This window comes from Ipomoea triloba, chromosome 1, assembly GCF_003576645.1.
Source record: "Ipomoea triloba cultivar NCNSP0323 chromosome 1, ASM357664v1".
Taxonomy (NCBI): Eukaryota; Viridiplantae; Streptophyta; class Magnoliopsida; order Solanales; family Convolvulaceae; genus Ipomoea; species Ipomoea triloba.
In genome coordinates this window covers 4,516,960-4,542,285 of record NC_044916.1, presented here as the reverse complement: position 1 = coordinate 4,542,285, position 25,326 = coordinate 4,516,960, and the positions used below count along the sequence as shown (strand labels likewise).

General features: G+C 34.7%; 2 protein-coding genes and 1 long non-coding RNA gene across 6 annotated transcripts; 1 reads left to right on the top strand and 2 right to left on the bottom strand.

Annotated features, from left to right (window-relative positions):
• The first annotated feature begins 3,120 nt into the window (after positions 1–3,120).
• LOC116014856 (putative late blight resistance protein homolog R1B-16) lies at positions 3,121–8,508 on the top strand. Of its 2 annotated transcripts, none has more exons than XR_004097516.1 (5): positions 3,121–3,315; positions 3,495–3,579; positions 5,308–7,532; positions 7,678–7,740; positions 8,257–8,335. XR_004097516.1 is itself a non-coding variant. In XM_031254847.1 (5 exons), the coding sequence occupies exons 3-5, from the start codon at positions 5,338–5,340 to the stop codon at positions 8,352–8,354; spliced, it is 2,352 nt and encodes a 783-aa protein (XP_031110707.1). In that variant the 5' UTR covers positions 3,121–3,315; positions 3,495–3,579; positions 5,308–5,337; the 3' UTR covers positions 8,355–8,508. The 2 variants fall into 2 exon arrangements, 1 of the variants encoding a protein (XP_031110707.1); XM_031254847.1 differs by having other exon boundaries at positions 5,308–7,528; positions 8,257–8,508.
• A 3,156-nt stretch (positions 8,509–11,664) lies between these two features.
• LOC116023158 (UBP1-associated protein 2C-like) lies at positions 11,665–15,160 on the bottom strand. Its single transcript, XM_031264137.1, has 2 exons — positions 13,719–15,160; positions 11,665–13,059 (listed from the first exon to the last, which is right to left on the bottom strand). Exon 1 carries the CDS (start codon positions 15,028–15,030, stop codon positions 13,720–13,722), a length of 1,311 nt encoding a protein of 436 aa, XP_031119997.1. The 5' UTR covers positions 15,031–15,160; the 3' UTR covers positions 11,665–13,059; position 13,719.
• Positions 15,161–21,953: 6,793 nt separating this feature from the next.
• Positions 21,954–24,262, bottom strand: LOC116019559. Of its 3 annotated transcripts, none has more exons than XR_004098733.1 (3): positions 23,885–24,262; positions 22,572–23,534; positions 21,954–22,307 (listed from the first exon to the last, which is right to left on the bottom strand). It is a non-coding gene; the product is annotated as an uncharacterized LOC116019559 (long non-coding RNA). The 3 variants fall into 3 exon arrangements; XR_004098734.1 differs by having other exon boundaries at positions 21,954–22,215; XR_004098732.1 differs by having other exon boundaries at positions 21,954–23,534.
• Positions 24,263–25,326: the final 1,064 nt, after the last annotated feature.

Sequence of the window (25,326 nt, the reverse complement as noted above, 5' to 3'; positions counted from 1 at the left end):
ATTGTGATGTGAAACCAAGTAATTAATATCCTTTTGGTTGAAGATATGGTTGCCTGTCTGCTTGTAATAGAAGAGGACTTGCTAAGATCACGATCGATGATGTGCATGTAACTGCAATTTCGCAAAAAGAATTATCCAAAAAATATCTTCTCACTAAAAATCTAGAAAGACATCTCTGAATATATAGTGATGAATTGAAAAAAAAAATTAAAAGAAATGTTAGTGCCTCGTAAATTCAACTGTTTTAACTTCTCACTGTCTCAATTTATTTATGTATGATTGTATGTGAATTTTACTAGCTGGACTGTAATTTATAATCAAATGTTTAGTCTAATTTAATTTTTCTTATAACAACAAACATATAGAAGTATTAGATTTCAAGCTATTAATTAACAACTAAAGTCTAACAAAACAATGATTAGTTGTCCTGGAAAGAGTGTTTGGGTAAGTGGATTATGATTGATAATAATGAGTTTAGTTCTTTTTATACTGATCAACTTCACTTAGTAAGTAAAGTATAATTTACGTATAATGAGTTTAGTGATTTTGATATTGATAGCTCCATTATTTCAAAAAGCAATTACTTTTTTTTTTTTTAACACAAATCTGTTTGTCTGCCACTGCCTAAAAGCAATGACTTTTTTCTTTAATTTTCCAAAAGCAACAAGCCATCATATCTTTCCAACAGCAAATTTGTCCACCACTATCGCGCACATCATACTTCCATTCAGACGAAAGTAATTTTTCTCATTACTCAAAAATAATATAGTTATTATCTTAAATTAAAATAAAATGTCATTAATTTTATAGGAGTTGTTAAGGTAAATTCCACAACATACGGTACGTCCGCAGTCCAAAGAACGGGTCAGAAGCTTTTTCCCTTGTAGGGTTTAAGAAACCGGTTAGTGGATGTATGTCGAGATCTACAAGTGTCTAGAGTGCCTAGGGTAGTTCACAGGTCAAAAATTTCTCTTAAGTAATAAATACACCTTATAGAGAAGTTCTGAGACACATGCCAAAACTCTGGCATGGGTTACACATGCAGGGTCAGAGTCGGAACTACAGTGAGGACAACTGCCCCCTCCCCCACCCCCTATATGTTGGATATTTGTGTAGTAATGGAGATTAATGGTTCAGATGTCTACCATGAAAGCTCAAATAATATTTGGAGTTGTGGAGTAGTGAATATTATTGAGTTTGGTAGAGATGATTTTTGGATACTTGAGAGGTCTCGAGAGGTGTTCGAGAGGTCCACGAGAGGTCAAGAGAGATGTTCGAGAGGTAGCGAGAGACGCACGAGAGATGATTTTTATCTCTCGCACGTATGCTTCGTGAAGCTTTGCTATTGACCTCTCGAAGGAGCCAGGTCTCGTACGTCATGCACCTTTCCTTTTGAAGCAAAATCTTAATCATGGAAAATGGTTTGTGTTTTGCATCTTGGAAGCTAAGGAAATTCAGTACATGCATGTGTATATTCATATATTATGTATCTTGTTTGCATGGTTCGTGCATTATAAGATGTTAATATATAAATATAATATGCTTGGTACACATACTTTGTACTGCAAGGGTCTCGCATGACATGAATCCTGCATGGGTTGCATAGCAGTGATGTCTCGATGGTTCAAACAAGTCTGGTGCTTTGCATTTTGGTAATGAGAAGTGTTTTACCTCTCGAGACCTGGAAGAGACTTCACCTCTCGATTCACCTATCGCATAGGCTTTCATTTTTGTCTTTTACGTAAATGCTTTTTAATTAGCATGTATGTTGCTATGCACGTGATTTTAATATTTTCTAAGATTGCATGTTCACATGCATGCATTTGAAATATTAAAAGTGTGGATATAATCATTTGAATTATATCACTTGCATAACAACGGGATATTACGTAAACTTATCCCAAAATCAGTTATATTTTCATATATATTTTTGAAAGTTGGTTTATTAACTGATGTGAACTTCCAAGTAACTGCTCTTAACAGTTAGAATTTATCTCTATAAATTCTGGGAGTGTTATCTGAATACAGAATACAGAATATATCATACGAAATATACATGCAATTAATTTGCATGAAACCTTGATATTTCACAGTCCTACAATTCTACAAGAAATTCTTAATTGAATCAACTTGAGAATTTCATTCATCTTCTTGTATCCCATAAGATTAAATCTGGAACATGTTGCTTTTCTAAGGGAGATTTAAAGCTTCTAGGAAAGTGATTACACGCCTGAAGATACCAAATGATCCGGTTTTGTTCCCTTGTTCTTCTGTATTATATTGTATCTCTTTTGTATTACAGATATTAGGAGCATTTTTTTCCAACACTATATAGTATCCCTTTGGCCTGGGAAGTACACTTGGATAGTCTATATATTAGGCCGTATATTTAGCCTGCGGAGCACCTCACGCAAGATCTACTCAACAAGCTATAATATAAGTTTATTCTAAAAAAATGTTAATTATTTTATATTTAATTATTTTATGAATCAAACATATTGTTAGAGGTTGGATTAATAATAATAATAATAATAATAATAATAATAATAAAACTATGTCAACTTGGCTAAGCCCCGCAACACCAACAACATTAATGAAAAGAAAAGGGGACCAGCTTCCATCTAATGAAGTTTCATGAACCTGAAGTCCATACAGGAATTGATCGTAGAAATTTGTTATTTAGTTATATATTACACACCAATATTAGCATATATCTATAGATCTAAACTAAAACTACAACGTTAATTCCTCTCATTTAACCTCTCTGATGAATTGAACAACAATCTACAAATCATTTTGGTATTATTACAGGGACGAAGTGCACATAATTAAATAAACACAATAGAGCTGTTTGTAATAATTATGAAACGGATAAGAGCTGAATCATGTCAGCTCCAGCAATAATTCTTGATCATTATATTATACAGTATAAAGCATGCATGTAGCCTTTTGTGAGCTCAACTAACAATGATCCAGATATGTGATCACTTGGACCCACCACAAATGATATTTTTACCCCAAAAAAATAATCAAATAAGACCAAAAGATTCAACCATTACAGACCAAAAATCAATCTCTCATCAAATATATATATATATATAAAAGCCTTTCTCCCTCAATTATCTGAAGCAAATTTCTTTTCATATAAAGCATGCACTTCCTTCTTCTACCAAATGCTGTCTCTTCAATTCTCTGATCTCTATTTCCTAGCTTCCTCTTTTTTCTACTTTAAGAAATCTGCAGTCTGATTAAAGATATTGGATAGTGGCTCTGAAATTCATTTCCCTGCCCATTCACTTACAGATCAGATCAGAAGTAAGTCGATTTTGAAGTATAATATTTTATTGTTAGTAAAGAAGTTATTTCTTCCCTCACTTGTTTGCTTAGTTTTTACTGCTGTGTAGTTGGCTCTGTAAAGTTCATTAAATTAGTTTATGAATGGTTGGTTAGTGTGAATCTGAGGATGCTTTCCTTTCATTCTTATCTAATTTCAGGCAAATTATGATCTTTGGCAAGTTACTTCTTTCAATCAACTCAAAAACATTATCTCGAGATTAAAGTTTGTGAGCACTTACAAAGGTTGGTAAGCTTTAGTTGATATGAATTTTTATAAATATTACAAAGCTTTGTTTATTTTTAACCGTTAAATATTAATAATTTGGATTTGTCCACATAGGTTTATAGATCAATATATATATATAGGGAAGGGTTCAGGTGTAGGTATAGTTTTCCGTGCAATTGTGCTGTTACCCACCTTAAGCATTAAAATAACGCACCTTAAGCACACAAACAAAGCACCTTAAGAACACAAACCACGCACATAGAGTTTTAAAATGTAACACTAAGTTTCAACACTAACGCAACTTAAGCATACAAATCACGCACATTAAGAAGAAAAACAACGCACCTTAAGAAGGAAAACAAATCACCTAAAGAGGTTGACGCATCTTAAGTTTCAACATTGATGCACCTTAAACACACAAACCACGCACCTTCAGAACGAAAAACCACAACCGCAACTAAGAAGGCTAACCGCACGGGAATCCATTTCCCCACACACACATATATATATGGATAAGATCTAGTGTATAAATTTACTCAGGTGCGCACATTCGATTTAATATGAGCCGTTGATCAAATCGATCTAGATCAACAGCTCAAAGCAATAAAAATTTTTAAAAAATGTGTGTCTAAAAGGAAACCACGCACCTTAACCTTATGCATTAAAATGGTGCACATTAAGTACATAAACAACGCACCTTAAGCACACAAACCACACACTTTAAAAACACAAACCATGCACCTAAAGTTTTAAAATGGCGCACCATAAGTATTATAACTGATGCACTAAGTATAGAAACAAATCACCTTAAGAAGGAAAACTACACACCTAATATAAAACTTTGCCCGACGCACCTTAAATTTCAACAATTGACGCACCTTAAAGCACACAAATCACGCATCTTAAGAAGGAAAACCACACACCTTAAGAAGCAAAACAACGCACCTAAAGCTTTAAACCAATGCATCTTAAGTTTCAACAAAAACACACATTAAGTTCTCAACTAAAGAACTACGCACTTTAAGCACAGAAACCATACACCTTAATAAGGAAAATCACACACCTTAAAGAAGAAAAACCACACACCTTAAATTTGACCTAAAGACCAAATTGCCACCGCGTTTTTTAAATATATATGTCTTCAATATGCATGATCCTTTTTAGCGAGATCAATGATCATCATTCAACCCCATGTTTCACCTGGGCACAGTATCCGCATGTGATCTCTTATATATATATATATATATAGACGCACACACATATTAGCATACGGACACACATATTAGCATACTTTCTAAAAGATACATTTATGTTTCATAAAAAGTAAAAAGTTTAGTATTAATTTATATACGCTGTGTGTGCTAGCTATACACTCTTCTCTTTTCATCATGTACTTAATCTTATAACTTGAATCATACTTGTGAGAGATCATGTCACGGATAAGAATCTGTGAAATGAGTGTAGTCAGGTCAATATTGAAATATAATACTTATATTGAAAAATGAAATAATAAACACTTTATTCTTTGTATTAAAAAAAAACACTTTATTCCTTATTAGTGTTACATTTTTTAATACAAGTATTACATTTTAATTTCTTCTTGATCCAACCCGATCAACAAGGATCCAGGTATCATACAAATTGTTGCCTTATCATTTTCTTACTTTTTTTTTTTTAAAATTTGAAATTATGATTGACAAAAATTTGAATACATTTATATTTCTAACCAAATCCTATAATTCTAGACACAATACAACATATTTGAGATTAGAAAGATGCCAAGCATCTCTACTCCATATAATGATAAAGTTGTGGGCTTCAAGAAGGAAGCAGAAACAATTATAAATCAGCTTATTTATGGGTCAAAGGAGAGAGAAGTTGTTTTAATTACTGGCATGGGTGGATTGGGAAAGACAACTTTGACTAGGGGAGTGTATGAGGAGAAAATTGTAGCCAATCACTTTCACAGCAGTGCATGGTGTACAGTTTCTCAAGAATATAATTATAAGGACTTGTTGAACAAAATATACAGTCAAGTATGTGGTAGGGAGATAGAGATTGGGAATGTAGCTGAACGGCTTCGCAAAAGTTTGATGGGAAGGAGATATCTCATAGTGTTGGATGATATTTGGAGTGTTGAAGCATGGGAAGAGTTAAATAGAGTTTTTCCCTCATGTGACAATGGGAGTAGAATTGTTTTAATAAGCAGACAAGAAAGGGTGGTTTCTGATGCCAAACATATTTGTCTTCCTTTCTTCACTGTTGATGAGAGTTGGGAATTATTGCAAATGAAGTTATTTAAAGGGAGTAGATGCCCTGAAGAGCTTGAAAATGTTGGAAGAAAAATATCAAAGCATTGTGGGGGACTACCTTTAGTAGTTGGTTTAATAGCTGATCTTCTTGATAGAATTGAAAAGAGTGAGCAAATGTGGCGTAAATTTCTTCTTGCTTTAGAGACATGTGTTGATGAACTTATAGGTGGAATACAGAGCAATGATGCGATAAAACTTAGTTACCACCGTTTATCATATAATTTGAAAAATTGCTTACTCTACTTTGCAGCATTCCCAAAGGATAAAAGAATTGATGTTTCCTATCTAATAAAACTATGGATATCTGAAGGGTTCATAGACATTAAGAAGGATGAGAGAGTAGAAGACACGGCAAAGTATTGCTTGAATCATCTGGTTGGCAGTAACTTAGTAATGGTTTCTGAAAGGAAGTATGATGGTGGCATCTTATCATGCGTTGTTCATGATTTGGTACGTGCTTTTTGCTTAGCAAAAGTTAAAGAAGAAAAATTCTTGCGCATAATTAAGATGGAAGATATGTTGAATTCAACTCTGAAAATTACTACACACCGAATATCTTTCCATAGATATGGTGACAATGAGATTCCTAATGAATTGATACCATGGAATTGTAATATCCACACACTCTTGGGTTACCCAAAGGTGCACAAAAACAATGGTGCAAAGGTTTATAATGCCTCATGGGTTGCAAAAAAATTTGAACATCTCACAATCTTGGATTTAGAGTTCATTGGTGTGGATAAATTAGTTTTACCTGAAATTAACTCACTAATTCATCTGAGATACTTAGCTCTCTATCTATGTGGATGTGGTTCTGTGTCACCATTGTCATTGCAGAATCTTAAGGGTCTCATAACCTTGAAGTTGACTTCATACAAGGATTTGCATTTACCAAAATATTTTTGGAATATGAAAAGTTTGAGACATATGATTATCCACCACTATGATTGTGATTCATGCCCAACAGTACCAACTCCAGTTATTGAAACAATTTCTGGTTTAGAAGTCTTACAGACCTTAGATTTGAAAACTTCTTTGAGCACAAGGGATGAGAATTTATTGAGGAAGCTTCCCCATCTCAAATATTTGAGCTGTCTGGTCTTACCATCATATTCGTTTGCTGAAATTGACATTCTCCATCATCTTGAATCTCTTTCGTTGTACAATAGTTGCAATCATGATCCACATGACCATGGGAATCCACATCTTCTTAACGATCTTAAGCTCAGCAAGTTTCCATCAAGTATTAAGGAAATAAATTTGGAGGGTATTACTGTTTCATCGTCAGCAATTTCAATAATGGCACAACTCTCCAATCTTGAGGCTCTAACACTTACGTGTTGCAATTTTGAGGGTTTAGAATGGAATGTGGATGAGGAAACCCAATTCCAAAAACTAAAATGCCTCCAACTAGACCATCTTGATATTAGAATTTGGAATATTTGCAGTGAAGAGTCTTTTCCTTGCCTTGAGCAAGTAATTTTGGATTTTTGTGTGGAGTTACGGGAGGTGCCTCATAGATTGGCAGATATTTTAACATTGAAACTACTCAGTGTGCGTAGCTGCCATAATAGCACTAGAAGTTCAGCGATGAAAATTGAGGAAGGTGTACGAGACATAGGAAATGAGCAACTTAATGTCCAGATTATACCAAGTAAGTAAGTGAAATGTGCAGACTTCTGATCTTCAATTCACTCTAATATCTATTATAACTATTAGAAAGATGATAATTTGTATATATACATTTTGCTCTGCGTGGGGTCGTACTAAGTTCCTTCATTTGGTTTTCAAAATTATTGACAGGTAATCCAGTGACAGGGTGTAGAGAAAAAAGAGATTATCACTTTACAGAACAGATTGATGAAGGTAACAATATAATTAAGTAAAGTGTGACTGTCAGACTGTGTGAGCAGTAGACCAGTTTGATGTGTGAACTAGTAATTACAATTTGTTATCATTTCTATATCAAATTAGTGGCCCGTAAATGCGGTAATAACTTGTGAACTAATATCATCCATTCATCAAAGATAATAAAAAGTTGAAAATTAAATAAAAAATGTAAAAATTTTGTAATTATGATGATTAATTTAGAAACATTTAATAGTGCATCAATATAATGGATAAGAACAGTACACTCAAGATCTATAATAGTATACTATTATCTCTAGATGCACTGTTAAGCATTTTCAAATGCACTATCGTCATTACAAAAATACCATAGTATTTTTTTATTATTAATTTTCCACTATTAATTATCTTAGATTTATAGATGAGATTAGTCTGTAAATTTTCACTAAACTAATTGTTTATTATCACTTCTATATTTTGATCGAACTGTATGTATGTTGTTTAAAACCTCTTGTTTGGTAAAATGGTTGGCAGAGTGGATGGGCAGAGGGCAACAGAAATGGCTAAGGGGAATGCAACAGAAATGGCCAAGGGGAGGGCAACACAAATGGCGCAGAGTGTCAAAGAAATAAACAACTCCACACTCCACTATTAAAATATTGGGGTTCCTTAGTTGTTCTAATTTTTTTTCTTCTTTTGTTTTTTTATTCCAGTTATGTGTGGAATTATTGAATGACGGAAATATTTCAATATCAAGCATCTCTAAATAGCTAATTTAAATATCTCTATCCCATCTTGTATTCAAGATCTTTATTTATTTATATATATATATATTTCAATGGTTTACCTTTAAAAAAATCTCTTTCGAATAAAAATACAATAAAAAATTAAATTTATATATGTTGTCAAAAATAGCTTAAATGACATTTATTAAGTTTATATTTTGAGTGGGGTTTACTTTTTATTTGAATCCGATCAAAGCGGATTTGAATTCTCCTAGTTTAGAAGATAAATTCGATACATTATATATATGATCAAAATGTATAATGATGAGTATGTGAATAAGGAATTGATTATCAAAGTGTACTAATTGAGTTGGAAAAAAATAGAGTAATTTGGAAAGGGTTTTAAATAGGCTTTGTCCTATATTATATTGGAAACAAATATAAGTTTCTAGTATAAATAAAATTTAATTTTTATAAGATTTTAATTTGTGTAGTATAGAGACTCTTTCGGCAATTTATATCATGGACCAGGTGCATATAATATTATGAACCTTGAATCAAAACAACAAGGTACAGAATTCATACTTGTAAGATACAGAATTTCATAGTGAGTGGCAGCAACATCTATCCAGATTGACGATGTAGCTGAAAAGCTTCGCATAAGCCTAGTGGAAATGAGATATGTCGTACCTCATAGTGTTGGGTGATATTTGGAGTGTTGAAGCAAGGGAAGAGTTGAATAGATCATAGCTTTTCTCTCATATGACAAAGGAAAATCCTTAGTTACTATTCAAGGGTGTGTAAAAGTAACCTTGTGATCTTTGCCAGCAAAGGACTACAAAAAATAAACTAACATAAGTTGCTCATAGTTGATCTGTTCAACGTTCAAATCAAAGACCGCCTTCGATCCGCTGAGAGAGTCAACATTCTTACCATTTACGTGAAAAAATTATAGCTAATAGCGAAGACCCAATTTTATTTCCATACTTATAAATCCTCAACACTGACACTGAGTGTTGGACCTAACTTTTTTCTAAACCTTTCACCGGTCCCAACAAAAATAACAAACAAAGGAAAAGAATTTTTAGAAGACATTAACAAAAAACATGACTACATTACCTAGTTTATCCCGTAAGCCACGGAATGCCCGCACATAAAAATATGATAATCCTGTTTGGTAAATGGCTGTTAGCTGATTGGGTTTGAAATCCCAATTAGGGGGTGTACATACTTAACGTAGTGGTCTTGATTCCACCTATAGTAAAGTGGGGTTGTGTTGTGTTCAGTAGAGAGTTGTTGTTCACTTAGGGCTTCACTGAGGTAATGTCCCTACCCCACTGTTGTGATATTGAGACATATGAGATTAGTGAGAAATGATGAGATTGACGAAATGATTGAGTTCCTTCCCGTATTACTATAAAATATTTTTTTTTTTTTTTGAGGGTGAGAGTGATGATATAAATGGTATATATCTATATTTTTGAAGGTTTATTCTACTATGCTAATCTTTTATTAGTATATGGTTACGTCGAAAGATGTTTATTACCTAACCTTACAAAAAAAATTTACTATTGTGGTATAAAACTAATATTATGCTTATTTTCCTATGGTAATTCAATCAAGTCATCCAAATTACTTATTCTTATTGACTTACATTTATGCATGTATACTTGGTGTTTGTTTAATAATTGCATATAGTGTATATGTGTGAGTTATGTCTATACTCATGTATACTCATATATTCTATTATTACATAGATACATAGATATATGTGTACTTACTTATACCTATACTCTATACTTGATTTACTCCTCTTTGGTCCTATGTGATGTTTGCTATATGATGTGTTTATGTGATTATCTAAAGGTGGAGTGGTTTATACTTGGCATTTATGCTAACGAGTTGTTTTTTCCTACTTGTTTTGCTTAACCACTTTCAGGTTCGGAACAGATTGTTTTCTACTTGTTTTGCTTAACCCCTTTCAGATAACTGATGTGTGCCGAGAGCGTTTAAAGGAGTTAGATAGAGTAGTATCTTTTTTTTGGAGTACTATTGACTATGTTACAATGTAGTATCTGTTACAAAGAGTAGTACTCCTACTGTTTTTTTTGGTAAATCAACCGGGTCTTTCTCCGTCCGTTTAACAGTCCGGGTCCACCCGCATTCGCTCCGGGAGGCATAGAAGCTGACCCAAGGAGAATCGTCACTTGCGGGAATCGAACCCGGGTTCTCCCGAAATTCTAGCTCCTAGTTGATCCCGTAGTATTATCTATGTTTTGTTGAGTAACCTATTGACTCCTGATGACTAGTATGTCTTTTCAGATTCCTTTTAGTTAGTATGTTGCCTAGAAACCGGGTCTGTGACCCTTTGTATGAACCGGAACCGTCTTTTCAGATTCCTTTTAGTTAGTATGCTGCCTAGAAACCGGGTCTGTGACCCTTTGTATGAACCGGAACCGGTAGTTATTCTTGTATTGGTAACCACAGTCTACGACAGTAGCATCCCCTAATCTTTATGTCTTAAATTATTAATTATAATCTAGGCTCGTGTATTAGAATTGAGAGTGTTACAGTTACGTTCCCGACTATTTATTGGACATCATTCAAAGATTAAACATAATGATCAACATAGTATTTGTTTTGGAATATCTCCACCATTACAACTCGACTCCTATTGTCCATTATGATGTGAAGCCAGGTTGAAGATATGGTTGCCAGTCTGCCTGTAATAGAAGATGACTTGCTAAGATCATCAGATCGATGATGTGTATGTAACTGCAAAGGTGCCATTAATGACAGCACCAACCATGGAATTAACTTTGAGCTACTCTGCAGAATTGCCAGAAGAAAGAATATACATGAAAGACGCTCTTGTATCTCTCAAGAGAATCAAACTTCTTTTCCTAGGCAAATTGCATTGATACATAAACTTCTTTCTTGAAGATGAATAAGATGAACAAAAAAACATGGTTTCTAGGATTAAAAATGTCATCCCTTTCCAATCCTGAGAATCTGAAATTGTAGGCAAACTTTTCAATAAAGTTTATACCTATATAAGTATCAACACATAAAAGAATTCCAGCATTATGGATAGTTTCAACAAGTTGTGATACTTATAGTATGCAATATTAGAGGAATTCCAGTTGTTATGCATGTTCTCTGGAGAATGCGGATACCAGTGTAATATGCAATAAAAGAAACTTGCAAAAAAACTACGTAAATGAATTCTGCTAAGTTCCATTCATGGTTCACACAAGAATGTGTGCGTATACAAACCAACTACTACACAGCTTCTGTGTATATATAGGAAGGAGATTTTCTTTTTGGTATTTACAATTCTGTAAAAAAAGTGAACCCATCCAATCCAAATAGCACCCTAGATAAGCTCCATTTGGCAAACACTCACCATGTGCAAGTTGAAAATGCCACTGCCATTTGGGTAATGATCAGCAGGCTAGCTAGACTGTCCAGATCTCTTCCATTGCTACAACCCATCACCTCATTTTGTAGAGGGTGGGCACACAATAAAACAAAGGAAAGGCTTAAAAATCTTAACCTTTAAATTTAAAGATAGATCACTCTGTTTAAATGGAAATGCCAACCAAGCAAATCGGACATGTTACCACATTATGCTCAGGTACCAACTTACATGCAACATTATTCAAATTCCCGAGGAAAAAAACAAGGTTGCATATTTCCCCATTCACAGTAAGAATACATAAAGCCATCAATACCTCTTCTAAGAGGAACAACCATGCATCTCAAATATCAATCAACAAGTTCCGGTTTCCCCTTTTATAGGGTATCCACAAGAAGCAATCTTACTATGTATGAGAACCAAAATCAAAACCGAAAAACAATTCAATTTTACATCAACTAAACTGCACACGTTTTTGTAATGTCCACGCCAATCTAACAACACAAAAGTGCAATAAACCATACAAAGGTGTTGTAATCTTACTAGTTTTTGTCATTACCTATACTCTAATTAACTTCTTTTTATAAGTAGCTACGAATACATTTATAGGGTGAAGTAGAATAGCATACAAAGAAACACCTTCTTAGGTAGCATATAAAACATGTATGTGACTTCTAACTTTTACTTGTCCAACGGAGGACAAATGCCACACAATAAAGAAACAAACTAAAGAACTTTATTCCCTAAATACATGTAAATAGTTGGCAGACATAATTACCAACTAGTAAGCAATTGAGCACGGCGGGGATAGATGCAATCAAGTAAAAAGAAGTCGCCAACTCCTATTTCCAAAATACAAGTCAAGTACCAAAGTAATATACTGAAAGCAAAACAAGCATAATATAGGAGGCAAAACATACTAGTACAAGTAACAGCTATATTAGGTAACAAAAACGAGAAGGAAATAATCCATCAAATTGTTTGACACCAGATACAGCAAACTCTTCAAAGTAACTCCTAACTTAATACTAGCAAAGATCAACTAGAGCCACAAAGTCCACAACTTATAGGAGCAGATAGGTGAAGCAGCAACAGAGGTAGAGCAGTCCATTTATCACGTAAGATTTCATTGTCTGCAATCAGGAAATCACCATAACCATATAAAGCATGTGCTCCCAAGAAGCTCTCAAACACCTGACAGACACGCATTTATATTTCGATCATTCAAAACCCAAGCATATAGAACAAGTTCTTGCAGGCAGAAAACAAACATTAGTAAGCCAGATCATTAAGAAAAGGAACAGAAATAATACCACGTTAAGAGATGAATCAAACAGAAATTGACAGTAATAGTCATGAGATATTGACAGATACATACGCGCATATAAGAAGGGAGACAAGAATGTAGAAATACGATGCAAGTCACACCAAAGAAAGAGGGATGAATCAAAGAATTGAAGCAGTTGGGAAGGATCTATTAATTAAATTAAATGGAGGATAAGTTCATACAAAACAAAAATAACAGAAGCTGAGGAAAAGAATTAAATCAAAAAATAAGCAAAACATGAAGTTCATAATTCCTCACATATTTATAATGTATATCTTTAAAAGTGGGTGAGTAAGCATTGTAATTGTGAGAAAATGTCACAACTAAAACACAGTTCACAACGAGAGCAAGAAATGCTACCAACAAGAGACAGATAACTTGTTTAGAAACTAAAACCCAAGCAAGGTCAGAAAGTGCATCAACCAGGCAATGCCAACAACATGATTTAGAATCAATCAAGCATATTCCAGTGAATTACCATTTGCAACTAGAATCCATGAATTAATAGGAGTTATGAAATGGTTACCTCAATAGTAGGGTGGCACACCCTGATACATACCACCAGGGGGAACCCTAGAGCCTGCCCCAGGCTGGGGTAGCTGTGAGGGATATGCAGATGGCATACCATAATTACCACCATCTGGGTAACCTCCTGAACTAGGCATTCCAACAGAGCTTGGTGGTACCCTATACATATTAGACCCAGCAGCATTGCCCATACCACCACCAAAATCCCCAGAACCACCCCCAACAAATCCACCACTACCAGGATAGCCACTGGCACCACCAGCAAAAGACCCCGGACCTTGGTTGCCAAAGGCTGGTCCAGCAGGCCCACCAATCCCTGAATTCATTGGGTTCTGATGCATCATTCCTGGCTGTGGCTGTGGCTGCTGCATTCCTGGAACAGGGCCACCTGAAAAACCTGGATATGGCCCCAACCCAGTTCCAGGCATCCCATAGTTGGACCCTGGCATAGAGCCAACACCCATTCTATCCTCTCCAGGCATTCCAGAATGCCCTGAATTTGGCATTCCAGGGCCACCAGGAGGTCCCATATTCGGCTGCTTTCCTTTCTTGTTATCAGTTGCTAATTTACACACCACCTGATGCCCGTCTATCATCTTGATCGGCTCACCCAATGATCCTCTCGCCCCCTCCTCAGTCTTGTAGACAAAAAAAGCAAAGCCTTTTGCCTTCCCAGTCTGCTTATCGAAACCTAATGGCCCTTCCTCAATTTCCCCGAAAGTAGAAAAGAAATTCAAGAGCCTCTCTGACGAAATCTCAAACGGAACATTCCCCACATATATTTTCCTAAGAGCAACATCGGCAGATTGCGAATTACCTGAATTCCCCGCAGCCGCAAGCTGGGTGACCGTAATACGCCCATCAATTTTCTTATTCGGTTCCTTAAGTGCCATAATAGCCGCATCAATATGCTTAAAGGTAACAAAACCATACCCCTTCGATTTCCCCGTGTTCTTATCCGTAATCACGATAGCCTCGTCAAGCTCCCCGTATATGGAAAACACCTGACGGAGCTTCTCCGTAGTGGTCTCCCAGCCGAGGCCGCGCACAAAGAGCTTTCGCTGAGTCGTATCCGCATCGGCCACGGCTCGGACGGCCTCGAGAATATCCGGATGCCTTAGCACAGCGTTGCGCAAGACTGAAATTAGCTGTTCCTTGGAGAAGGGTTCGAGGATTCTATCGGCGTCATCGGGGCTGAGAATGCCGAGCGGCGGAGGAGCACCGGCGGCGACGCCGGCTCCCATAATGTCGTTTGGGGCGGGATACGAGGCGCCATTCTCATCGGCCTTGCGTTTCTTCGTTAGATCCATGGCGGAGTTGAGCGCAGCACTGCCGAATAGTGAGAATCGGTGTAGACCCTAGAAGAGTGAGAAAGCAAACCCTAAGAGAGAGAGAGAGAGGAGAAGAAGAATAAGAAGAAGACGAGAATAAACCCCTAATAGGAAGGAGTGGGCGAATTTTATAGCGTTACAGAGGGAGTCTAGTTGGAAACGCTCTATATAGACATGAAACGACGCCGTGTGTACGTACTTTCCCAGTTCAGATATGAAACGACGCCGTGCCTTCTTACTTTCCAAGTTCGGTTGGCGGTTTCGATTAGGACAAACGGTTTGATGTATGCATCATGTTCATGTATTGATAGGTTCGAATTTTGAGAAGGTTACAGCTTTGACTTTTTAAGTCTCCAATACGTATTGATGGGTTCGGATTTCTTTTCCTTTTTGGTTTTGATAATTCCAAGTTGGAATAGATATAGGCTAGGTCGAATCGAGCTTTAGAAAATTAGACACTGTAATGGCCATGGAAGGTTGCTTGGTTAGTAGAAGAAGGCAGACGAAAGGGAAAATAGCAAGGAAGCTAAACATAAATGAAACGACACCGTATGATGGAGGAGGTTAAAACCGTTATCAACATTACCTCAAACAACGTCGTTTTCCAACCGCAGTTAATTCAGTTGATATGCTAATCTGGCATCGTCGTTTTGGACCCTCCCTACCAACCACTTCTGTTGTTGCGATTCCTAGAATCAGGAGGCAGTTTTATTGCACTTTCTTTAAACATTACCTCAAACAACGTCGTTTTCCAGCCGCAGTTAATTCAGTTGATATACTAATCCGACGTCGTCGTTTTGGACCCTCCCTGCCAACCCCTTCTGTTGTTGCGATTCATAGAATCAAGAGGCAGTTTTATTGCACTTTCCTTAAAAATTACCTCAAACAACGTCGTTTTCCAGCCGTAGTTAATTTAGTTGATATGCTAATCCGACGTCGTCGTTTTGGACCCTCCCTGCCAACCCCTTTTGTTGTTGCGATTCCTAGAATCAGGAGGCAGTTTTATTGCACTTTCCTTAAACATTACCTCAAACAACGTCGTTTTCCAGCCGCAGTTAATTCAGTTGATATGCTAATCCGACGTCGTCGTTTTGGACACTCCCTGCCATCCCCTTCTATGTTGCGATTCCTAGAATCAGGAAGCAATTTTATTGCACTTTCCTTGTATTTAGCTTACCAAACGTATTGGGATGATTATGCTGAAATATATCAACGAATTTCTTCTTCTCTCCATCTTCTTCTTCTCTTCTTCAACCCTAAATTTCTCTTCTCCCTCTTTAATTTCTGCTTTTTACCCTAAGTTTGCTGCAGACATGAGCCTACTATAGAACTTTAAAGTCTGAGCCTGCAATTGTTATATCGTGGACCATAATTTATGTTCATAATGCAAATAATTCATATTAATAATACACATATACATAAACACAATATAATGAACATGAATTATGTGCATTATGAACATGAATTATGTATATTATATAGCTGATAATACATAAACACTTAACATAATACACAGAATTCATGTTCATTATATCGTGTTTATGTGTTTGTGTATTATGAATATGAATTCTATGTATTATAAAGTCAAATTCTGTGTATTGGATCAGGGTCCACAGTGCCTGATCCACGATATAATTTGCCATGAGTCTGAGTTTGGGTTTGAGCCTTTATGTAGGCTTTTTTAGACCCATACTTGAGGCTACGGTTGACCTGGTCTGACCTGAAACCTTTTAAAAGCCTATTTAACATATAGAGGGTTGTTATGCCGTGGACCCAGGTCCACCTGGCAAGGTAGACCTGGGTCTACATTCACATACACTATACTCTACATTCACAATTTGTAAACTTCACATTCACACATTATAGGATTATATGTTTAGTAACTATACTCTACATTCACATACACTATACTCTACATTCACAATTTGTAAACTCCACATTCACACATTACAAGGCTACAAGTTGCTAGAACTTCTTAACTTTATTACAGATTCACACATGCATAACTCTACATTCACGATTTCTATACTCCATATTCACAATTTGAAACATCCACATTCACACATTTCTGGGCAACTCTACATTCACACAATCATAAATCTACATTCACGATTTCTATACTCTACATTCACACTTTGAAACCTCTACATTCACACATTTTTAGACAACGCTATATTCAGCAATATGTTTACTAATTAAAAAATAAAAAATAAAAAACGACGTAGTTTTGGACCCAGGTCCACCTTGCAAGGTGGACCTGGGTCCACAGCATAATTTGCCACATATGGACCTTTAAAAAGACTTCAAAATGGGCCCTAAATATGCTTTGAGCCTATTTAAGGACTACATTTGAGTTAATTTCATTTTTGTCCTAGATTTATAAGTGGCATTCTACTTTTAGTCCTTTTTATTAGAACATCCACTTTTGATCCTAATATTATTGTGACATGACCAGTTTTTGTCCTCCATCAACAAAATCGTTAAAATATTGTTAAATACAAGGACATTTAGATTTTTTTTATACAAAGTAGGTTGACCCACTATATTTTTTATGTTTATTTTTTTGAAAAAAATCCATAATTAAAGATTGAAATGCACTTATATTTAACGACATTTAAACTGTTTAATTTTGTTGATAGAGAGCAAAAAATGGTCATGTCACAATAATACTAGGACCAACAGTGGATATTCTGATAAAAAAAAGACTAAAAGTGGACTGTCACCTATAAATCTAAGACCAAAAATAGAATTAACTTCCTACATTTTTAAGCCTTTTAAAGTACACCTGTAAACAATTTACAAAAAAATACCTAAGTTCATATTTCATAATGAATGACAAAACCATAAATTCATATTTCATAAAACAATATCCAACAACACAAGTTTAATAAGCAAAAGTTCGTAATACAAAATTCAACAATACAAGTTTAACAACCGTACCACAAGTCCACAAGTTCACAAGTCCATAATACAAAAGTCCAACACAACTACACAAGTTTAACAACAACAAAAGCATCAGTCCACAATACAAACATAATAACAACAATGTAAATATAATAGTATTCAAACATAAAATGAAACAAGTCACGACTTGAACATAATCTCCTCTTGTCCAGAATCCTCCTACACAATGAAAAAAATTGAGAATAAATAAGTAAGTCAATTACAAGTTCAAGTGCTCATAATTCATAAATCATAACTGTAAACTAATAAGTTGTAATTCCCAAGTTTCATAATTTCTTAAGATTATATTATAGACTTTATGAATTAAGCGTATAAAATTTTTAATCTTAATCTTAGATTAAATTAGTAGAATTTATCTCCACACCGATTGTTTGAGGTGGAGTTCGAACTCCACCCTAATATTAAAAGAGACTTTTAAATATAGTTGTCCATCCATCATATCATTGTCCTAGAACAATTTCTTAAAACACTGGGTTAAGGGTGCCATTGAGCTAGAACATAGTTAATTGGGTATCGATGGATTTAGACAAAGAGTATAATGTGGGTTGGCACAAGATGTATGAAAGTGGATATTGTCATGCTCTACAATGGAATAAGCTAAGAGCGAGAGGAGTTACGAGCGTTCATATTCTTGTGTAAATAATGTTGAATTGTAATTTGTAGGGTCATATATAGTAGTAACAGTATAGACATGTATTTCTTATAAGGACTTGTTATACGGTTATGTATTTTGCAATAATAGTTTCTCTTATTTCTTAAATTATTGTTATGTACTCTGTAATATTTATATTTTGAGCTAATTCATAATTTATTTTTTAAACTGAAAAATATAGTTTCACCACATATAAAAAAGTTGGAAAATATAGTTTCACCACATATAAAAAAAAATAGGTGTACGTATGGATTAGGAATTAAGATAAAAAACCACCAAACTAAGGAGTGATCTTTATATAGTGTTGAAGACCTTCCGAATGATTGACAAATGTATAACATCGGCTAGTCTTCAATCTTACACGTATCCCCCCACAACTTTGATTCATGCTCTCTAATACACAAGAGATCTGAGTATTTTGGGTGGTTGGTGCTTGTGTTGTTAAGTGAGAGGTTGTGGGTTTAATACCCTTGGGAACACCTCTTTTTTTAATTTTGCACATATTTCTTTCTTTTTTTGGCCCAATAGATTTCAATTATTCTTGTTGGACCAACACCTCATCAATAAAAATTGACATCATGTTTAGACCAAAACAAAATGTATTAACTATAAACACATAATTTTTAAATTAAGATTCACAATACAATATGAACCGGCCTGATCCATTATATAACAATGGGCATAGGGATGGCAATGGGTCGAGTGTGGGTCGGGGAGGGCTACATCCATCACCCGACCCACCTTATATTTTCTCCACCCACCCCCACCTCCAACCCGCATCGGGTGGACTTTTTCAAAACTCACCCCCACTCCACCGGGTGCGGGTGCCCACTACGGGTACCCACCACTTATCATATTATTAATTTTTTTTTCAAAAATAATATTTAAATTACTTACACTTAATAAAATCAGAAAATACATTAGTTATATTAAAACAAAAAATAATAAGAGTATCCAAATATAATAACTAAATTGTTAATTTTTAAAAATAAACATAGTAATTTAAATATAAAAATAGTCAAATGTTATCTAAAGTTTAAAAACTTTTATAATAAACTACGTACTAGTACTTATTTTACTATTATATATATACATGCACAAACATGGTGGGTCGGGTGGGGTTTTAGGCGGGTTTTGTACATAAAACTCGAATCCAATCCGACTCACTGCGGGTTTACTTTTTTAAGACCCACCCCCGATCCACCACCCACTATCACCCCAAAAAACCCGATCCATGCAGGGCGGATTCGGGTGGATATCCACGGGTCGGATTGAAATTGCTATCCCTAAATGGGCACGCTCCACTTTCCAAACATTCAGGTAACAGTTTTGTCTTTGATGTTGATTGATAGATTCTATTGGATAATCCGTTGATGGGATGAATAACAAAGATTCTGTTTGCAGCTTTTGGGTTTAGGTGCAAGGCCCAATAAAGTGAAAATGAAAATACTAGGCCAGTTGGCCTATTGCACTTGTTTTAGACCCAAATTAAAATCAGGTTAATATTAATAATCTAAAATATATTTACAATGTTTTTTACGAGAAGGTTAAAGTCAAAAATTTTGTGATCAAACAGCATAGCTGTAGCTTAAGTGAGAGGTCACAAGTTTGAATCCTAATAAAGGTATTGTAGCTTAAGTGAGAGGTCACAAGTTTGAATCCTAATAGGGATATTGGGTCTTTGCTTTTAGTAGTTTGAGAAAGTATGTATTAACAAAATATTAGCAATATGCATTTTTGTTCCTTTCTCTTCGTTTTTGAAAAATTATTCTATACAATTTATATACTAAATGTTTACAATTTACATATTGAATGTTCACAATTTTATATACTAAATATTCACAATTTACCTACTGAATGTTCACAATTCATTAGTAGGTAAATTGTGAACATTCAATATATCAATTGTTTTGATCCGGATCCACTTTGCAAAGTGGACCCGATTCAATGGCAAAACTGTCGCTTCTTCTCACTACTCTCCTTAATGACCAAGAAATCAGATATTGCCATTATACTCTCCATATTCATAATCACATATATTAAATCATTCTTGTCTAAATGCAATTTGAAGATTAAAATGTAAATGCTATGAACGAAAGCCATAACTTACAAATTAAAAGATTAAAACTTACAAGTTGGAGTTTATTTTAGCCTCAATAAGTTCTTACTATATGTTAGAGATGATCTTTGTGGATGATTCAGTCAATTTTGGATGAAGAAGAAATTAAAGCATTTTTTAGGATGGACAAAATGTAATTTTAGTCCTTCAAATGTCCCTTGCTAGCGGCTTTAGTCCCTAACTTTTTATGTTGTAATATACACCCCTAACTCTTCAAAAAAGTTAGAGTTTTAACCCTTGGAGGAGCAACAAAACTATTAAACTCTATTAAAACTTTACTGAGTACACGGGTATTTTAGTGCTTTTAATGTTTTTTCTTTAATAATTATAATCATGTTTAGTCTCGATATTTCATTTGTAAAATAAAAAGCATGATTTTAATAGGGTCATGTATGAAAAATAGGGACAACGTGTCACAATTGAAAAGGCAAAATTTATCAAATAATGTTGCCAAATCTTTATTTTCCAGATGAAATAACCAAAATGGACAATGTTATAAATTAAAAAAACAAAATAATATACATGCATTAAGTAAAGTTTTAATAGAGTTTAATAATTTTGTTGCTCTACGAGGTTAAAAATACAACTTTTTTGAAGAGTTAGAGGTGTGTATATTGTCATGGTAAAAAGTTAGGAACTAAAATCACTAACAATGAATAATTGAGAGACTAAAATTGTTTTTTTTTTTTTCCTTTTAGGATTTAGGTTATATATTCATAATGTAAGAATTAATTAGACTTGTTAATTAATAGTTGAAAAGATTACATGTGATATTCAAAAATTACTGAATCCTCGTCATTAATTACACACTGCTGGAAATCGTCATATTTCCGACCACCACAAAGCCTTAATTAGGTCGGAAATGCCTGTTCCGACCACTTTTCCAACCAATTTGGGTGTCCGAAGAACCCTCGTCGCAAATTTCGAGCACGGGAGGCTGTGATCGGAATTTCCGACCACTTTTAAAAGTGGTCGGAATAAAACGACCAAGAGAGCGACCAGGCGAGTCCGGCACTTGCGACCACCGTTAATCGGAATTTCCGACCACCGTGGTGGTCGGAAAACTGGAGGCAAAAAATTTAAAAAAAATCATTCCACTACAGAGAATCCCTCTGTAGTGAAATGAATATATATATATATATATTTTGTTGCAAGTTGGTAAGATAATTGTTGAAAGACAGACACATTTCATTTCCATGATGAGAATTCATTCATGAATATACAATAAACTTCTTATACATTCTGGATAACTCATTCTAAACCATTCAAAAGTTTGATGGTGAATTTTAAAAGTCAAGAAACAATACAATACATTCATCCCCAAAAAGGAAAAACTAAAAAAAAAAATGCTCATAGAAAAATTGAATCTTTCCAAGTGTCAGCCATTGTCATCAATTTAGCAACAGCACCCAAACCAGCAGTGGCTTTCCTGTTAACAGATGCCCATTTTGCTAAAATTCATCATGACACACAGCAGAACCGAGTGCAATGTAACAAGAACCAAATCATGGGAAAAAAAATCTGACAACATTTTGAACAACAAAAGAGAATGTCAATAAGAATGTCAATAAGCTAAATGACCAAAGAGCTAGTATTGACATCAACTGAAACCGCTAAACAAGGGTAGACCACACAGAGTTACCTAGTACATTTCGATACCCACAAATGGCAAACAATGTTGTCCCTTCACAATCAAACCATTCTACATACACAACAAGCGCATACCCTATACACGCACATATACACAGTGAAAGAAATGGGACACATATACATATATATACATACCGAGAGAGAGAGGGGAAAGTACGCCATGGAGGGTTGGAGTCTATGCAATACTCGAGGTCCTGGAGTTGCTCCATAGGAGGGTGAGCAATCTCTGCCATTGCCATTGGTGAAGGTGGAGGATCACCAAGAATGCTTCTCTTTCGATCACTATCTTACACACAAAGAATCAAAAACAAGAAAGAACAATAATGCAAAAAAATGATTGTAAAACAGATTTTATTAAAACATCCTTACCTCCTTGTGATAGCATTCTAGTTTTCCTTCATCATAATAATACACAACCAACAATTCATTAAATATCAAAATACATTTGACTACCCACATACAAAGAGGGAACAAATATATACACATACAATAATATAACCAATTCAAGCTATTTATTCCTTTATTTAAAGTTTAAAGTTGTAACTAAGCGAAATTGATAAAATGGACAAACTGCTTAGTCATATGCAAGTAGCAGATGTGATAGAGTTGAGACCATTCAAGGTGTCTAAACACACACACATAAATGCTTACACTTCAATAAAGTATGTAGGCAGAGATGGAAGAATTAAGAGAAACCAATTTAGAACTTACAATGACATTATATAAACACGAGCATTAGAATGCTGCAGAATGACTCCAATTGCTTCTTGACAAATGATAACTAACTTACTAATTAGCAAATCAACATAAACATAAGCACTAAAGCATAATCAATGAATCAACATTATATCAATTGTATCAATTAATCAACATTAATCAGTAATATGTTAATGTGAATCAGCATTCAGTAAGCAGTGAATTAGCAATCGGTGTGCATGTCAATCGAAGACTTCTTCCAGTATGCTGAAATGTTAAAAGGGCATATCATACAATACCTTAAAATTTCAATCACAGTATCCAAAATATCAGCTGAAAAGAAGCATTCTTCAGAGCATTGCTAACACGTTGTAGATAATGTGGCACAGCTTTCCAAAGTGTCTGCTCAACAATATTTAAGCAAAGTAAACACATTAACAGATTAACTAAATAAGCAATTAGTATTTAACTAATAACAAATTAGAAATTGATGAATTAGGCAGTGGGCACTATGGCAGCAACTAAAAACTTCAAAAAAAACAAACGAAAAAAAAAAACAAAATTGGGACAATTAGGGCAAAAACTATCTTCAAAATTAGGGGAATTAATGCAAAAACGAAACTAGAGAAATTAGGGCAAACCAAAAGTTAGGAAATTAGGTGAATAAATTATTGAAATTAACATTTATAGTTCAAGACAGTTGATGTTAATTAGTAAGGGAAGAGTCAAAGAAGAAGAGTAGAAGACCAAACCTGATGGGCGGCAGCTGGTGTCGAGGGCTCGAGGCGACTGGCGAGGGCCGAGGCGGACAGGCGGAGGCGATGCGGTGGGAGGCGGTGGACAGGCAGCGGCGCAGCGCCGTAGTGGACTGGCGAGTGGCGAGGCAGTGGGACTGTCAACGGTGAGGGCTGGGGCAGAGGTGGTGGCAGCGTCGGCGTCTTCGCAGGGGAGGCTGTGGCAGCGCAGCGTCGACGGTGGCGTCAAATCGGAAGAAACGACGAAGCAATCAGAGGTGGCGGTGGCGGCGGTTCGTGGTGGAGGCTGGCGTCATCTGAGTGAGAGGGTGAGAAGGGAGAGACGGAGAGTGAGACAGTGAGAGGAGCGGATCTGAGATCTGGGGGGAAGTAGGGTTTTGTTCTAAGGAGTATTATTTTTTTAATAAGGCAAATTTTGGAGAGCTACGGAGGGAGATATTAGCGAAATTTTGGGATTGAATTGAGAATGGCGCCAATTCTAAAAATTTTGGGTGAAATTTTAGCACAATTTTTTTCAACATAATAATAATAATAATAATAATAATTATTATTATTATTATTATTATTATTATTATTATTATTATTATTATTACAACAATATCAACTTTAAAATAAAATTATTTTAAAATTTATATGTCCATAATAAAAAATAATTTATGATGATGAGTATTATTATTATTATAAAAAATAAATTATATTAAACTTTACAAAATAATAATAATAATAATAATAATAATAATCTATACTATTAATAAAAGCAATATCCTCAGTTTTAACTTCACGCCCAAAACAGACCTATAATATTATAGTTTGCGTAATATTATAAAATATGGTAATACAGTTCCTATCCCTAATACAATTGTAAATTAAAATAAAATTCCTAATGAAATATATTCTTCCTACGTTCCTATTCGTAATACAATTCTAGACTAGAATTACTAATGGTAATAATTCAGTATATATATATATGCAATCTATACTATTAAAAAAATAATATCCTCAGCTTTAACTTCCCTCCCAAAACAGACCTATAATATTATGGTTTGCGTAATATTATAAAATATGGTAATACAATTCCTATCCCTAATACAATTGTAAATTAATATAGAATTCCTAATAAAATATATTCTGCAATCTATACTATTAATAAAAACAATATCCTCAGTTTTAACTTCCCGCCCAAAACAGACCTATAATATTATGGTTTGCGTAATATTATAAAATATGGTAGTACAGTTCCTATCCCTAATACAATTTAAATTAAAATAGAATTCCTAATAAAATATATTCTTCTCTACGTTCCTATTAGTAATACAATTCTAGACTAGAATTACTAATGGTAATAATTCAAGTATATATATTTATCTGCAATGCAATCTATACTATTAATAAAAACAATATCCTCAGTTTTAACTTCCCGCCCAAAACAGACCTATAAT

Coding starts and splice junctions, on each gene's coding strand:
- LOC116014856 (XM_031254847.1), top strand. CDS start 5,338: ATGCCAAGCATCTCTACTCCATATAATGATAAAGTTGTGGGCTTCAAG. Junction 7,529..7,677: donor TAATGTCCAGATTATACCAA/GTAAGTAAGTGA, acceptor AATTATTGACAG/GTAATCCAGTGACAGGGTGT. Junction 7,741..8,256: donor TACAGAACAGATTGATGAAG/GTAACAATATAA, acceptor AATGGTTGGCAG/AGTGGATGGGCAGAGGGCAA.
- LOC116023158 (XM_031264137.1), bottom strand. CDS start 15,030: ATGGATCTAACGAAGAAACGCAAGGCCGATGAGAATGGCGCCTCGTAT.